Genomic DNA, 16005 nt, shown 5'->3' on the forward strand with positions numbered 1-16005 from the left:
CCGGCTCCAGGGTTTTTGCCGCCCCAAGCATCCCTCCCCCCAAAAAAAGCCGCGATCGCGATCTGCAGCACTTCGGTGGCAATTCGGCGGGAGGTCCTTCACTCCGAGCGGGAGTGAGGGACCCTCCGCCGAATTGCCGCCGAACAGCTGGACGTGCCGCCCCCCTCCGGAGTGGCCGCCCCAAGCACCTGCTTGCTAAGCTGGTGCCTGGAGCCGGCCCTGGGCATGGCCTAGGGGCAGGGGCAGGGCAAGGGTGTTTGGGTTTGTGTGATTAGACAGTCGACAACCCTAGAGGGTGGCCGTGCAAGGCTGGTGGCAGGGTGAAGATGCAGTGCACGGGGCCGGCTGCTCCTCCTGCTGCTCCGTCAGCACAGCCCCCCGCTGCATACCAGCTCACGGCCAGCTGGGCCCCACCCCCTGTCCCATTTCCATCTGGAACTGGCTGCGAGCCAGCAGCGGGCCAAACACTCAGAAAGAAAGTAAAACATTCACATACCTTGATCCCATAGGCTTCAAAAAGTCTCTCCAGATCCTGAATTAGGAATGAAGGGTGTTAGCCAATGAACATATGTTGGGCGTAGCATACACCACATGAATAGATATTATGTGCATGGATAGAATATACATTTAAAAAGAAAAGAAAAGGAAAGAAAGAAAGAAGTGTTGGGAAGTTATGTTAACTGAATTCTGTTCACCCCTGTCAATTATCCCACAACACTTTGCAAAGCTGAAGTCAGCGTTGGCACTAGAAAATAGAAAACTTGCCAATGGCAAACCACGTTAATGTTCTGCCCTGGTACGAGCTGGGGAGGTACCGTCCTGGACCAGTACCTGGAAAGCTAGTCTCCAAGATAAGGAAGGTACAGAACAACAAGTTAAGAAACTGCTATGAACTGGTGGGTTGAATTCTAGTGATGTGCAAAGAGGTTTGTAACTTGCGAAATCATCCTATAAATGCTCCTAGCTGAAATGTGTCACTCTGGAAGCAAGCCTTCTGTGTAAGGTGAATTCAGCCACGCTGCACGAGACGGCATCCTGGAAGCTGGTATCATGTTGAACCTTTTTTCCTGTACTACATGATTAGTGTCTTTTAGCAATAAACCGGACTGATATTGGTTATTTAGTCTCTTGAGTATATTTCATAACAAACCAAAGTGCGGTCAAGCAATTGACTATACAATTTACCACCAAGGGAAATAACATTAACTCAAGTATAACCTCCATAGATGAGCAGTGATAAGCCCCTAGATACTGATGGCCAGATTCTGCTCTCATTGAAGTCAATGGAAGCTTTGCCATTGGCTTGGACAGGCGTAACATCGGACCTTGCATCATGGGAATAGGGTAGGTGCAGAGTTTTACATGTGTGGGCCGATCGGCTCTTTCAGCAGCGAATGTCCCACTGGGTTCTCATTAACAGGCCACAATGATTAGATACATAATGTGGTTAGCAAGAAACAACACTTCCCAAAGTAGGGAACCCTACATTCCTCCTCCCTGTCACCTACGTGAAAATGCTGTGTGAGAGGAGCTCGTGTCCTTGGGCAGCTGGGCCAGGAGACCGCTCTTAGATACTATGATAATAGGCAGCACTGGAAAGAAACCGACTGGTAGAGACATCCAGTACTCAGCGTTAGGTGAAAACCTCGATGGAGATTAATGATAATTAATCATGTTTATTATGGTGGTGCCTAAAGGCCAACCAAGAATGGAGTCCCATTCTGCTAGGTGCTGTACAAACATGTGCCTTGCATTGTGCCCTGATGGATCCCTGTTGGGAGCAAATGCCAGAGCCCTACTGGGAACGCCCTACCCCAGACCCAGGGCCGTAATCCCGGGAGGCTGAAAACCTAAGCATCCCATTGTTTGCAACTTCTGCAGTGGCACCAATGGGTGGAAGGTGATCTCTGAGATACAGTAACCAGGTACTTTGAGAGTATTTAGGGCTTCACAGACCATGGCCAAGCCTTCGATTTGCACCTGGATGTCCACTGGTTCAGAACTGAGACGGAAGCACAGGTGTGATGTGCTCTTGTCTGTCTACCCTAGCTAGAAGGTAGATGTTCTGCACAAATGTAAGCTTCCAGCTGACTCTCCAGGGTAGCCCCAAGTGATGCAACAATTGCTTAGCTGAGAGTTGACCGACGCGCATCCGATGAGGGTGAAATCAGCATCCCCAGAGTAAAGGTTGGAATCTGATGGCCACAGAGGCAATAAAGCATTTCTAGCCTTTGCTATGCCTGAGAATCCAACAGATCCTAACCAGTGACCCCCATTCTGTGTTCCAGACTGCTCAGTGGAGCTGTAGGGCAGGGATCCACATTCATAGCTGCCCGTTAGTTCATACAAAATTTCACAAGGGATCTCTCTACAGAGCTGCAGCAGTGACCCACACAGCACCCATCCTGGTTAATGTCTCTAACCTGGATCCTACCGGAAGGCCAAACGATTTGATCTTACTGCAGCAATGGGGTAAGATTTATGACTAGCTCCTCAGCGTCTTGTTCTACACTGGCTTTCTTAGGATTTCGTCTCTGAATCCTAGCACCTGGGGGCGGGGCTCAGAGACCCAGGGACAGAGAAACACAGTGAGAGAAACAGGGATGGAGAGACAGCGTATCAATATTATAATTTTCCACATGTTTTTATTTACCTTGATCTCCACTCCTTTGCCGGGTGGACCAGGATCTCCCTTTAAAAACAAACAAACAATAGCTGGTTAACAAAAGCATTAGCCCAAAGAAATGCAGTGACAGGTGTCTGGAGCAGAGGTTTGGCAGTCAGGTTTCCTGGGTTCTAGTCCTGACTCTGCCAGAGACTTGTTGTCTGACCATGGGCAAGTTACTTAAAATATGCCTACACTTCGAGCTGGTAGCGTGATTCCTAGCTCAGAGCGACATACTGCTGCCGTGGCTATTTTTAGCATGCTAGCTCAATCAGAGCTGGCACGGGTATGTCTTCTTGAGATGGAAATCACACCCCCAGCTTGAAGTGTCAACATGCCCTTCGTTTCAATGCCCCGATCTGTAAAAGTGGGGCAATGACTTAACTACCTCGCAGTGGGGATGAGAGGCTCCAATTAATGTTTGTAAAGGTCTTTGAAATCCTCCAATGAACTTGGCAGCTAGTCCCCTTTCACTAGGCCCCACCTGAACCAGAGCCTCAGACATGAATACCTTTCAACTTGACGGAAGCTTGGATTCATGTCAGAACTTTGGGCTGATCCGCAGGTGTTGGGTTCACTAGAGCATACACCTCAGACAGCGAAACCTTTGGATGATCAGCCAGTTCCACACTGCGCTTTGCCTAATTCAATCTGTGATACGGTGTGTGAGCGATATTGGGATAACTGGGCCTACAAAGTTACCCGAACGGTGAGCTCCACAGTAAGTAGGTCCATCAGATGTCACAATAACGTATAACTACAAATGTTGATGGGAAAAGGGTTGAAAGGGAGACAGAATGAATTCGTCCAAACAAAAAGTCCTGATATAACTCAAAGGCTGTGGTAAGAGCATGCCTGGTACACCAGTAAATGTGGGACCAGAAATTAATGAACCAATAAAGAGGGAGTGGGCTATTCCACCCATCACTCCCTTTTGTGGTCCTTAAAAGAAGAGACTTAGGGACAGGACCGGCTCCAGGGTTTTTGCCTCCCCAAGTGGCGGGGAAAAAAAAAAAAGACGCGATCACAATTGCGATCGGCGGCACCCCGGCGGCAGCTCCACCGCGCCGCTTTCTTCTTCAGCGGGAATTTGGCGGCAGGTGCTTCCCTCCGAGACGGACCCGCTGCCGAATTGCCGCCGAACAGCCCGACGTGCCGCCCCTTCCCCTTGGCCGCCCCAAGCACCTGCTTGCTGGGCTGGTGCCTGGAGACGGCCCTGCTTAGGGAGGGAAATTGGCCACTGGTCCTAGCTTCACCATCATGGCTGCCACCCCCACCACCTCCTGGGACCCCAGAACCTCTTCATCCTAATCCTGAGAGATGTCCTGACCAGACCAGGCCAGGGAGAGGGACCCAGATGACATCGCCACCTTTGCTGGCTACAGCTGGATCCCAACCGCCACCCGAGATGAAACAGGATCGGGCTTTAACAGCAGCAGCAGCTCCAGCCTATCTCAACTGACTTCCTCTCTTTTCCCCCAAAAGGACAGTTATCGCCAGCTCTGATTCCACCTAAGAGACTGTCGGAAAAGGGGGTTTTCCTTCTAAAATCTCTCTCCTCCTCAAGGCAACGGGAACAAGGGAGGTTGTTCAAATGAAAGCTTCATTCAATACTTCACATTTCAAATGCTTTGACTGTTCTTCCTTCTTTTCTTAATCTTTCATAAAGGTGAAAAGGATTGTGAATGGCGTGTTTGCCATCGTCCTAAGCAGGCTGAGGTCTCTGTACACCAAATGCCGAACCTTAGTGCTGTTTAATGTTGGACAGCGACTGAGCTATGTAAATACTTTTAGGTCCATTTATTCCATCTAAATTAATACAACAGCACAAGAAATTTTTCCTGGTACCTGAGCAAGTCAAACAATCATTATTTGCCCAGTTTTATTAGCATGAGCACTATTACCGTGATATCAAACAAAAGGCTGATACCTGCTGTATTCCTGCTCTACAGACCATCCTTGCTGTTGTGTATAAATCTAGAAAAACACCTGAGTGATTCGCTGTAGCTAGTGGCTTAGAAAGACACTTGGAGACAGGACACCTCGGTTCTCTTTTTAACTCCGCCACTGATTCATTGTTTGATCACACCCAGGTCCTTTAGACCAACATTTTCAAACCTGGCCCCATTTTCCCAGGAGCCAAGCATCCACAGACCCCCACTGAAGACTTTTTTCAGATCAGAGCCACATTTTCATCGCTCTATGCCTCAGTTTCTCCCAGGTGTGAAATTGGTGTTCCAATGACATCAGTGGCAGTTTGGCACATGGAGCAAGTGCAGGACACGTGACAAATTCAGAGCAGAGGATTTTACCAATGACAGGCAGATGAGGCCCAGGTCCAACCCACTCAGGCTATGTCTACACTGCAAGCGAGGGGTGCGATTTCCTTGTTCGTGCACATGTATTCGCACTAGTGCTCATCGAGTTAGTGCGAGTATAAATAGCAGCGTTGCCACCGTAGCACGGGTAATGGCAGCGGAGATCCAGCTGCCTCCACCAGTTTCAGGCAGGGAAATCACATCCCAGCTCATAGTGTAGACGTAGCCCGATAGTATCAATGTTCCTCCCCCGGAGGATGAAAGTGTGTCATGTCCCCTGCGCAGACGTGAAAGAACCAAGGGATGCAGGACATAACCTATTCAATGCTAGGACCTTTGCCAATGCAATGCTAGTGCTGCCCAGTTAGATTCGCAGGAGTCAGGCACTGTGAAAGTCAGAGCTCCAACAGGAACATTACAGCAGCTCAGGATCATCCCAAACACCCATTGACTAAGCCTCCCAAGACCAATGGTAAGTGGGGATGGTAACGATCGTCCTTCGCATTTCACTCTTGGGGGTAAATTGAGTCACGCTAACGGTCAGAGCCAGGATTAGAACCCAGATCTCGTCACTCCAAGTCTCATCCTGGGACCATGCCATCTCTCCTTTAGAAAAACAGGTTTAATTAGAAAAAACAATCCTAGGAAATATGGCGTGTGTGCAGTGCAGACGAGTTAACGTTGCAACAGGAGCCTTGAACTTTGCAGCCACCTTAACACTGAATCGGCAGCGTGGCAGCACAATGTCTGGACATGGGGCTAAGAGCCCAATATGAGCTTTTGGTCACCATTCTCTCCAAGGGCGCGAAGGTGAGGGGTTGAATTCCATGTGTGATGGGCTTCATTACACTGAAATCTGGTTTCTGCCTCTACAGATTCCGGTGGAATGAAGGGCACCAGCAAGCAATGGACTGGGGTGGCCTCCACCACTCAACACGTTTTGCACAGGAGAGAAAATAATCCAAGAGGCTCCAGAGACCACCCAGCTGGTTACACCACTCCAAGAAAGTATTGGCTTGAGAGCTAGGAGACCTGGGTAATCATGTGACTTGGGCACTTCCCTTCGCCAATCGGCGCCCCCATATTTCCACCCCGGGGCTCAGCATATTTACCTCCCGAATGTTGGCAAAGAGTTATATCAATGCCGAGAATTAAGGCCAGCCATTAGCAGAGGTGGGGAAAGAATGGAGGAGCACTTGGACTCTGGCCTTTTGCTTAACCCACTAGGCCATGACGGGTTTGCCCTGGCGTACACCTACACCATTCCTCCTGCTCTTTAAAGAGTCTCCAGTGTGATTCTATTGACAGAAAATGGCTGTTAAGTTCACGTGTCTTCAGATTCCAGATACATTCCCCCCCCCCCGCCACACACACACACACACACACAGCAATTAGACTCTAGCTCCAATCGTCTTGACTCTACAATTTCCAAGCACCGCCTAGAGCACGGCGCCTAGAGTTTTTTCCCCTTTAGTGTCTCAACCACGGCCTAAATAAAGTACCTGACAGCGTGGTGTGCTCTACAGCGTTTTTAACTGCAGTTTCCCTTTGGGAAGACCTGCATGACTCACTCCTAGTCCAGCGACGTGGCAGCAAGGTGAACGTCCCGAACACACACCTCCCGGCACAGTGCCGCTGTGTATGCTCTGTCCATGGATGGGCGTGAATATATTTTTGTGCCAATCAGTGGCACATTTCTATGTACAAATAATTCGTTTTTCCATTTTGAGCAAACAACTCTCCCGCAGACAGGGCCATGGTTCCCTTGATGAGGATGATCTGTATTACAGAAGTGTCAAGGGCAAGCCCCCTCACAACTCTCCCATTGCGCTAGCACAGTACAAACAAATACAAAACACAGTCCTTTCCCTAAAGAATTCACAATCTAGCATTATGACATTAGAAGCTGTTACCTTTTCCCCTTTTGTCCCCTTTTCTGACATGTTATCCAGCTTGGAGAGGGCGAGAAAAAGGCATGAAAACATTACTGAATGTTTCAGGAACGGATACACCAGAATGTAACAGCCATGGTTAAGAAGTAGAACCTGAAACTTACTAGATTAGTTAACGCGCTTCAACAAGGATAAATATGGTACAGAATGTGGTATTCGCTATCTATCTATTTAGTAGTATTCTAAAACCATGGTTTATAAAGAGATCATTTAAGTAATGTTGATTATATGTAGAAAACAAGGCTAGGAAAGTAACATACCGGAGTCCCACCTGCAGGCCCTGGGAGACCATCCGGCCCCTTAAAATACAAAATAAAGGTAGGTTTGACCTCATGGTTCCAAAGGGATATTATCTCCCCAACTAAAATATGACAGTAAGGAGTTATTTCTGAAAGCTGCCATGGCCCCTATTCCCGAGGACCAAAGCGTAGGTCCCCCCCGCATTGCTGGTCCCAAGCTGGTTATCATTCAGGCTATGAAAGAGTTCCCGCTAAACGGCCTGGCGCTGACAGAATCTAGGTGCAGTGGGCTGGCGCTTCCCAGCTGTCCAGCAGAAATGGGATGTGTGAATGAAGAGTTTTGCGCAGTTTGGAGCCAGGTGGACACCAAAGTTCTATTCCATTTCCAGCGGAGTGGCCCAGTATTTATATTTGGGGGTCGTCAGGTTGGATGATGATGATTCTTTATGAACTCTATTGTGGTAGCAGATGAATGTGTATGTTAAACGCTAAAAGCACCAGGTTGCCCCAAGCAGCAGATCCCATGGTCAGGTGGCAAAGTAAAGATCCACCATACAAGCCCGTGCTCCTGCAAAGGCCTAGGCAGTCGGTAACTTTATGCATGCAGATAGCCCCTTTGATCTCTATCGGACTCCTCAGCTGCATGAAGTTAGGCAGGTGCAGAAATCTTGGCATGATCCAGGCCCGGATGTGGCCATGAGTTTAACAGCTCAGCTCAAAAGCTCTCGCTGTTTAAATCCAACCTTTTGGGGCCAAGCACATGAGAGATCTGACCCAATTGTCCGTCCACCTGCAAGCCCAACAAAAACACTCACCCGCAGACTCCCACACTTACCCTGGGACCTGGAGGGCCTCTCTCTCCTTTCAGGCCTGTTTCCCCTGGATCTCCCTGTAACCCAGCAGGAATGGGTTAGCTCTCTCTCTTTGGCACTGCAACATGACTGATAAAGCAATGCAGGTATCTGGGGAGAGCTTTCGTTTAATGCTTTGTCGTTAGCCAAATGGAACAAACTCTTAGGACTGTTACTTAAGACTCTTGTTCTCCCGGGGTCCCTCCAGAACCACTCTTTCCTAGCCCGCAAGGAAACAACCACTACTACAAATGCACAGCAAATGTTAGCATGAAACTGATGCTGTGGCAGGTCCACTCTCTTGATGGCCAAGTTGCCTCTCCCTGTCCCCTGCTGCACAGAGGGTGAAGATACCAGAAAATGAGGACGAGTCACAATTTTTGCTAAACCCTGTGATTTCAAGTCATATTTTTTCTCCACTCAGTTGGGAGGCGTTCCTTGGCAAAATGGCTGCTCTGGATAACGCCTGACCCAACCTCTCTTCCCGCGTACGTCAGATCAGATGCTGCATGTGGTGATGTGGGTGGTGCATGAAAGGGGCTGGATTCTTTGCGGTTTGTTTCTCTGAGCGGAGGAATGGTACAGAAGAATGGCGTGAAGCAAAGAACACATGGTGTTCCACGTCTCTCAGCCACTACTTTGGTATCTTCTGAAGGGTGCTGCTCTCTGAACTCTGCGCTCCCCTACTCTTAGGTACTGTATTCAATTTCCTTTTTTTTTTTACCCAAACACCCCATATGGGTGGAATCCCTCCCTGCTGATCTTTATTACAGACCATCCATGCACCTTGCATCCATCATCCTGTGATCAATTGTCTGAGTGCACTGCACTAATCCTTGAAAGGTGCTAATCAAAACACACCTGGATATGGCTCTCTTACCCTAGACAAAGATGCAAAGCAGTGAATTGCTTGCCAGCGCTGGCATAAACAAACAAGTGATTTTTCTCCCCCTTTAATGAGAAGCCAGTTGCCTTCGCCCCAATTCAGCAAAGTGCTCAAGCATGTGCTTAACTTTAAGCATGTAAATGATCCTATCCCCATTTGGCAAAGCACTTAGGGCAATGGGAGTTAGGCACCTAAATACCCTTAAAAATCTGGCCCTTAAGCACATGCTTAATTCCAAGTACCTGCCCGAGTCCCATTGACTTCAATGAATGTTTTGCTGAATCAGGGCTTGAGTGTTTATTCCTGTCTGCCCTGCAGAACCCACACAGCTCTGGAAAGAGAGTTGGAGTCCATTCTGCCTCTTGCGCCCTCAACAACATTGTCAGCTATGTTCCATTTGCAGCACCTTTGTTACTGGTGAAGTGAACGGGAGAACTCAGTTTGCTTTGCAGAGTTCAGCGTTTCAGATCCCAAGCTGAATTTTGTGGATTTTGACTTGCAAAAGTCAACCTGAGTGGAGAAAACTTGATCTGGAAGTCAGGAGGTCATAGGGTAAGTCGAGACTGCAATCACAGCACCTGTGCTTGCTAAGGTCCCAGAGCAGTGAAGGCGCAGCAGTGCGGGCTAGTCCTGCGAATAATTACCCAGGCTTCCAGGTTGGCTTGTACAGCTCGCACTGACGTGCATGCTGCTGCAGTGATAGCTAATTACAGCCACCTTGGGTATGTCTACTCGAGCTGGGTGTGATTGCAGTGTAGATATGCCCTTTGTTACACAGCAGTAGAGGATTATGTGCTCCTCAAAGCTGGACAAGTTTGAGGTCAATTCTATCATCTCTATTTCATAGCATTTCTTTACTTTTTTTAAACTTAATCCTTTGCAGCGGTTTACAGCTCATTTAAAACGTTTGTTGTTGGAGGTGTGACAAAGTTCCTCCTCTACCTTGGTGGGTCCTGCGCTTATTGTCGGATTTTCTTGCCTCAGAGATTCACCATGTGGGTTGGAGAACAGCCCAGAGACCTTCCCCTCTGGGAGAACCCACAGTCCAGGTCAATTGGGAGGTTTGGGGGGAACCCGGGCCCGCCCTCTACTCTGGGTTCCAGCCCAGGGCCCTGTGGACTGCAGCTGTCTATAATGCCTCCTGTAACAGCTGCATGACAGCTACAACTCCCTGGGCTACTTCCCCATGGCCTCCTCCAAACACCTTCCTTATTCTCACCACAGGACCTTCCTCCTGGTGTCTGATAACACTTGTGCTCCTCAGTCCTCCAGCAGCACACCCTCTCACTCTCAGCTCCTTGCGCCTCTTGCTCCCAGCTCCTCACACTCCCACCACAAACTGAGCTGAGCTCCTTTTTAAAACCCAGGTGCCCTGATTAGCCTGCCTTAATTGATTCTAGAAGCTTCTTCTTAATTGGCTCCAGGTGTCCTAATTAGCCTGCCTGCCTTAACTGGTTCTAGCAGGTTCCTGATTACTCTAGTGCAGCCCCTGCTCTGGTCACTCAGGGAACAGAAAACTACTCATCCAGTGACCAGTATATTTGCCCTCTACCAGACTCCTGTACCCCACTGGTCTGGGTCTGTCACAGAGGGTAAAACACTCCCATGCCAAACAACTACACAACCAGTGTTAGGGGACAGTCATCTCAGTGCGCCGTTGCTTCTCCGGCAAGGGAGAGACTTTACCTTATCGCCTTTGTTGGTGATGCTGTTCTCCAGAGATGACACCTACACCAGATGGAGGAAAGACAGGTCACAAAGTGTTGTTGGTCCCAATTAGGAGCAGATCTGCGATGAGCAACATCATCTCTGCGAACCTTCCTTCTGGTTCTGATACACCCACTTGGCACAAGGCTCAATTAACTCACTTTCTTTCCTCCTCTAAAAATTAGCCCTTAATCTGAGGTGCACTATTTGGATCCAAGCCTTCTAGGTCTTTGGATCAGGGGCTAGAGAGCGTCTTCATCCAATTAGCGGTAGAGGTATGAGCCAGCTGTGAAGTTTGGGTCTGCAGTTGCACTTGCACAAAGCTTAAAGTGTTTAGGTCTGACCCGTTACAGAGATTGGGGCCAACAGCAAATCCAATATCCAAACTTCCCCAGAGCTCAGGGATGTTCAGATTTAGGATTTTGTTCGGGCCCCTCTCTGCTGCTGACTCCACTTTTGCCCTTGTTTAGACAGTTTAGTCGTTTGTACTGAATAAACAGTCACATGACTGCACAGTTTAGAACCCTTCCCCTTTGAATCGGAAGACGATGTACTTGGGTCACTGGGTGCGGTAGTCAGGGTGAGAGAGCCACAGGAGCTGAGCCTTCTGCCCTTCCAACAGGAGCTGGGAATGGCGAGCCTACTAGGCAACGTAGACCATACGGTGCTCCCCCCCTCCATCCCCAGTGGCGTTGCAATTTCAGAGGAGCAGGGGGAGGGATAGCTCAGTGGTTTGAGCATTGGCCTGCTAAATCCAGGGTTGTGAGTTCAACCCTTGAGGGGGCTACTTAGGGATCTGGGGCAAAAATCAGTACTTGGTCCTGCTAGCGAAGGCAGGGGGCTGGACTCAATGATCTTTTGAGGTCCCTTCCAGCTCTATGAGATAGGTATATCTCCATATATTATTATTACTTCACTAAGAGGTGCGTGAGCAGTGAGCAAATGGGAACCAAGGCTGGGGCAACCAAAGGCCTGGTGAGATAGGCAAGAACCTCCATGGCATATCCCCACAGGTACTGATTTAGTTAAGCACATGATTAACTTTAAGTCATGATTAACCATTGAAGTCAAGCATGTGCTTAAATCTCATTGACTTCAGTGGGATTAAAGGATGTACTTGAAGTTAGCCATGTGCTTTCTGGAATAAGTATGGCATTAAGCATGTACTCATATTCCTGAATCAGGTCCGGAGGACTGTTATACTCACACAAGCGCTGAATGAATTGCTGTGATGTGCTGAATGAATTGCTGTGATAGAACATCAGGGTTGGAAGGGATCTCAGGAGGTCATCTAGTCCAACCCCCTGCTCAAAGCAGGACCAATCTGCAGACAGATTTTTGCCCCAGATCCCTAAGTGACCCCCTCAAGGAATGAACTCACAACCCTGGGTTTAGCAGGCCAATGCTCAAACCACTATTCGCTGCAACACAGGGACTGCGTTCTCCACTACAGTGACTCTGGCCTCTCATAGCAGGCACTAGGTACAAACCACTACCCCTGAGTAACCTCAGTGCTGCTGCAGACTCACAGCACAGCTGCCTGCAAAGAAATGGGAGCCCCTCCCTCCTGTTGCCAGGATAACGCACCCCCTCCGCCCCAGTTCCCCTTCCCTCCCACCAGTGAGCACCTCCGGAAAAAGAGTATTACTCACGATGCTTCCAGGTGACCCGGGCGGCCCAGGCTTCCCCTGCGGAGACACAACACCCCCCAACCCCCAAAAAGGCGAGTGGTGAAAGTCAGCATGTCAGACCCCGAGCTGGACTCTCTCTCATGCAAGGTTAAAAAGGAGAATGTGCAAACCTACAGCTTCACCCTTGTCTCCCTTCTCTCTGGCGACTCCCTGGGAGGAGGAGAGAGAGGCAAGGTGAGAACCGGCCCTAGGTGGGACAGAGTCAAAGCAACTCCCCACCGCCTCAGGCCCGCTCAACGCACGCTGAGGCTCAGCATCGAACAGGCTGGAAATGCAAGTGACTCTTCCTCCGAGGTGGGCAGAGGAGATTTCGCACACTCGCGTGGTGTGCACACCAGGGGTGCCCATGGCAGAATCCTGCCTTATGTCTTGGGCTTCCGCCCAATCAGATGTTATTCAAACTGGTTCCACCCCTTCCTGCTGGGGAGCAGACCTTCAATGCCGGACCTGCCACACTACATCACATGGAGGGAGGGAGCTTGCAGTCTTTAAAACAGTAGAGTTATGGGCCTCTCTTTTGCCAGCTATAATATTGTCTCCCATGCTCCCCTTCCTTCCATCACGCCGTCGATGACTGACTTACATCCTTTCCCGGTTCTCCCATCTCGCCTTTGATCCCCTGTTCTCCGCGACGTCCCGGAAGCCCGAAAGGTCCCTGCAAAATGATTCAAAGACACAATCATGAGTGAAACAAGAGATTGATCTTCACACATACAGCCCAATGGGCGTTCCAGACCCTGTCCAGCAGCACAGGAAGTGCAGAAGACTTCACCCTAGCCACCCGCCTGAACTCTCTGTGGTTTTCATTTAGGAGGTGACTCTTTGTGAATGTGAATTCCAATGCTGCTGACCGGTGCAGGATTGAAAGCCCTAGGAGAAAGCCCTGGGCTGAGAACCACCAAACTCATTGCACAGATCTCTTTTTCCCCTCACTAATTCCCTTCTATAACTACTCGGACATGGAAACACAGTGCCTGAAGGATGCCACTGAAGCTCTGAAAGATCTCATTCTGCACCCTGGAATGAATCATTACCTGGATTCCTCTCTCTCCTGGGGCGCCTGCTTCTCCCTAAAGGAAAGGAGGACAATTTTTTTTTACAGCCTTATTAGCAGCCTCAGGTAAATGGGTGTGTCAGGCTGCCCCGGCACTTGGGACATTAATTATGCAGCACTTCTTATGCCTGCAAAAGCCAATTCAAATGGAGAGCCAGTTTTGGGGACATTTCAATAACTTGGGTTGGTCGAGCCAGGCTGAACCAAATGTGAACCTGACCTCCATGCCTCTCATCTGAATCAAAGCCCCCAACATGGGAAAACAAAAGGGTCCTTTCGGATGACTTGGGAGTCACATCGGAACAGCTTCACATTAATATTTATCAGGAGGTTCCGCGTTCTACTACAGACTACAGCAAAGAGAGCTCAATCATCTCCATGGCTATGGGAAATCACAGAATTCCCATTATGTTACCTTGGTCCCCACGTTCCCTTTCTGCCCCAGTTGTCCCTAGAACATAACACAAAGTGTCAGGTTAAAGTTCAGTTCATGACCAGTTTTGTTATTCTGAATTTCCCAGTTGAATTAAAGTGCCTGGCTTGGTTCTGATCTTACTGTTGCCAGTGTAAACCGGGAGTTAGAGTCATAGAGTCATAGACTTTAAGGTCAGAAGGGACCATTATGATCGTCTAGTCTGATCTCCTGCACAACGCAGGCCACAGACTCTCACCCACCCACTCCTGTATCAAACCCCTAACCTATGTCTGAGCTGTTGAAGTCCTCAAATAGTGGTTTAAAGACTTCAAAGTGCAGAGAATCCTCCAGCAAGTGACCCGTGCCCCACGCTGCAGAGGAAGGCGAAAAAACCCCAGGGCCTCTGCCAGTCTGCCCTGGAGGAAAATTCCTTCCCGACCCCAAATATGGCCATCAGCTAAACCCTGAGCATGTGGGCAAGACTCACCAGCCAGACACCCAGGAAAGAATTCTCTGTAGTAACTCAGATCCCACCCCATCTAACATCCCATCACAGGCCATTGGGCATATTTACCTGCTAATAGTCAAAGATCAATTAATTGCCAAAATTAATCCCATCATACCATCCCCTCCATAAACTTATCAAGCTTAGTCTTGAAGCCAGATATGTCTTTTGCCCCCACTGCTCCCCTTGGAAGGCTGTTCCAGAACTTCACTCCTCTGATGGTTAGAAACCTTCATCTAATTTCAAGTCTAAACTTCCTGATGGCCAGTTTATATCCATTTGTTCTTGTGTCCACATTGGTACTGAGCTTAAATAATTCCTCTCCCTCCCTTGTATTTATCCCTCTGATATATTTATAGAGAGCAATCATATCTCCCCTCAGCCTTCTTTTGGTTAGGCTAAACAAGCCAAGCTCTTTGAGTCTCCTTTCATAAGACAGGTTTTCCATTCCTCGGATCATTCTAGTAGCCCTTCTCTGTACCTGTTCCAGTTTGAATTCATCCTTCTTAAACATGGGAGACCAGAACTGCACACAATATTCCAGATGAGGTCCCACCAGTGCCTTGTAGAACGGTACTAACACCTCCTTATCTCTACTGGAAGTTACTCTAGTGTAACCTGAGATGAGGATCAGGGCTCTTCCCTTTAATCCTTTTCTTCATGGATCAGTACATACACGGGACGCTTGGTCTCTATTATGCCACAGGACAATGTGATAGTAACTCCAATGATGGAAAGACTCTTGGATGTGCAAACTCCTTGAACTAAAGGAGAGTGGCCATTGGCTGTCATTAGTAAAGAGTCTTATCTGAGGCCTGTAATAAAGCTCTCTTGGGTGGCTGCCTGTGTTCCCTCTAAGCTACGTGGTTGGGCGGCCGCCCAGGAGAGATTCAGGTGCCGCACACTTGATTAGCAGAGCTGCGCACATCCGGCAGCATGTGTTCAGGTGCCCCTCCCCCCGCTGCTTTGCAGCTGCTCCCAGGACCCTCCTGCTGGCTGTGCAAAGCAGGGTGGGTGGGAGGGGGTGCTGATGTCAGGGTGTCCCCTGTACCCCATCTCCACAGAGCAGGGGAGCAGGGCCAGCCTGGCTCAGAACTCGAGAGCAGGAGAGAGCGGCTGCAGTCTGAGATCTGAACCAGCCTTCCGGGTGAGTGAGTGCCTTTCTTTCTTCTGCTGCTGCTGATAGCTCGTCTCAATTGATTGGCCTCTTACAATTGGTATGCGTACTTCCACCTTTTCATGTTCTCTGTATGTATAAATATCTTCTGTCTGTGTGTTCCATTCTATGCATCTGAAGAAGTGGGCTGTAGCCCACGAAAGCTTATGTTGAAATAAATCTGTTAGTCTCTAAGGTGCCACAAGTACTCCTGTTCTTTTTGCGGATACAGACTAACACGGCTGCTACTTTGAAACCTTTCTTAAAGAGACAGCCATGGTCTCTGAGACTTCCCCAGCAGCCAGCTCACACAATCTCTGTCTCTGTCTGTCTATCTGTCTCTCTCACACACACACACATTCTGTCTCTCCCGCTCCCCCGTGCCCATGTACCCCATCTCCGCAGAGCGGGGGAGGGGAGACAGGGCTCAGGAGAGCTTTCAGTGAGTGCCTTAATCAGACAGCACACGGCGTCTCTCAGAAACTTCCCCAGCTGCCAGCACACACACTGTCTCGGTCACACACACCCACACACAGTCTCTGACACACACAAAGTCTCTATGTCAC

General features: G+C 49.1%; 2 protein-coding genes across 7 annotated transcripts in view; both read right to left on the bottom strand.

The window, feature by feature from the left end:
• Positions 1-2727, bottom strand: part of LOC112109469 (collagen alpha-1(VII) chain-like) — a 102496-nt gene extending 99769 nt beyond the window's left edge. For all 6 annotated transcript variants that reach the window (XM_029910802.1, XM_029910805.1, XM_029910806.1 and 3 more), the window contains exons 1-2: positions 2654-2727; positions 497-532 (exon numbers count right to left, since the gene is read on the bottom strand). The gene's annotated coding sequence lies outside the window, so the exon portion shown is untranslated. The remainder of the gene's footprint in view (positions 1-496; positions 533-2653) is intronic.
• LOC115271172 (collagen alpha-1(I) chain-like) overlaps positions 1-16005 on the bottom strand; it is a 38227-nt gene that overhangs the window by 7612 nt on the left and 14610 nt on the right. The window contains exons 8-16 of the mRNA XM_029910817.1: positions 13344-13379; positions 12893-12964; positions 12271-12306; positions 10598-10639; positions 8010-8063; positions 7196-7234; positions 6897-6935; positions 2654-2692; positions 497-532 (exon numbers count right to left, since the gene is read on the bottom strand). Coding sequence (XP_029766677.1) covers positions 497-532; positions 2654-2692; positions 6897-6935; positions 7196-7234; positions 8010-8063; positions 10598-10639; positions 12271-12306; positions 12893-12964; positions 13344-13379 — 393 coding nt within the window. The remainder of the gene's footprint in view (positions 1-496; positions 533-2653; positions 2693-6896; positions 6936-7195; positions 7235-8009; positions 8064-10597; positions 10640-12270; positions 12307-12892; positions 12965-13343; positions 13380-16005) is intronic.

The sequence above is a fragment of the Terrapene carolina genome, unplaced genomic scaffold, assembly GCF_002925995.2.
Source record: "Terrapene carolina triunguis isolate 2854851 unplaced genomic scaffold, T_m_triunguis-2.0 Scaffold68, whole genome shotgun sequence".
Taxonomy (NCBI): Eukaryota; Metazoa; Chordata; order Testudines; family Emydidae; genus Terrapene; species Terrapene triunguis.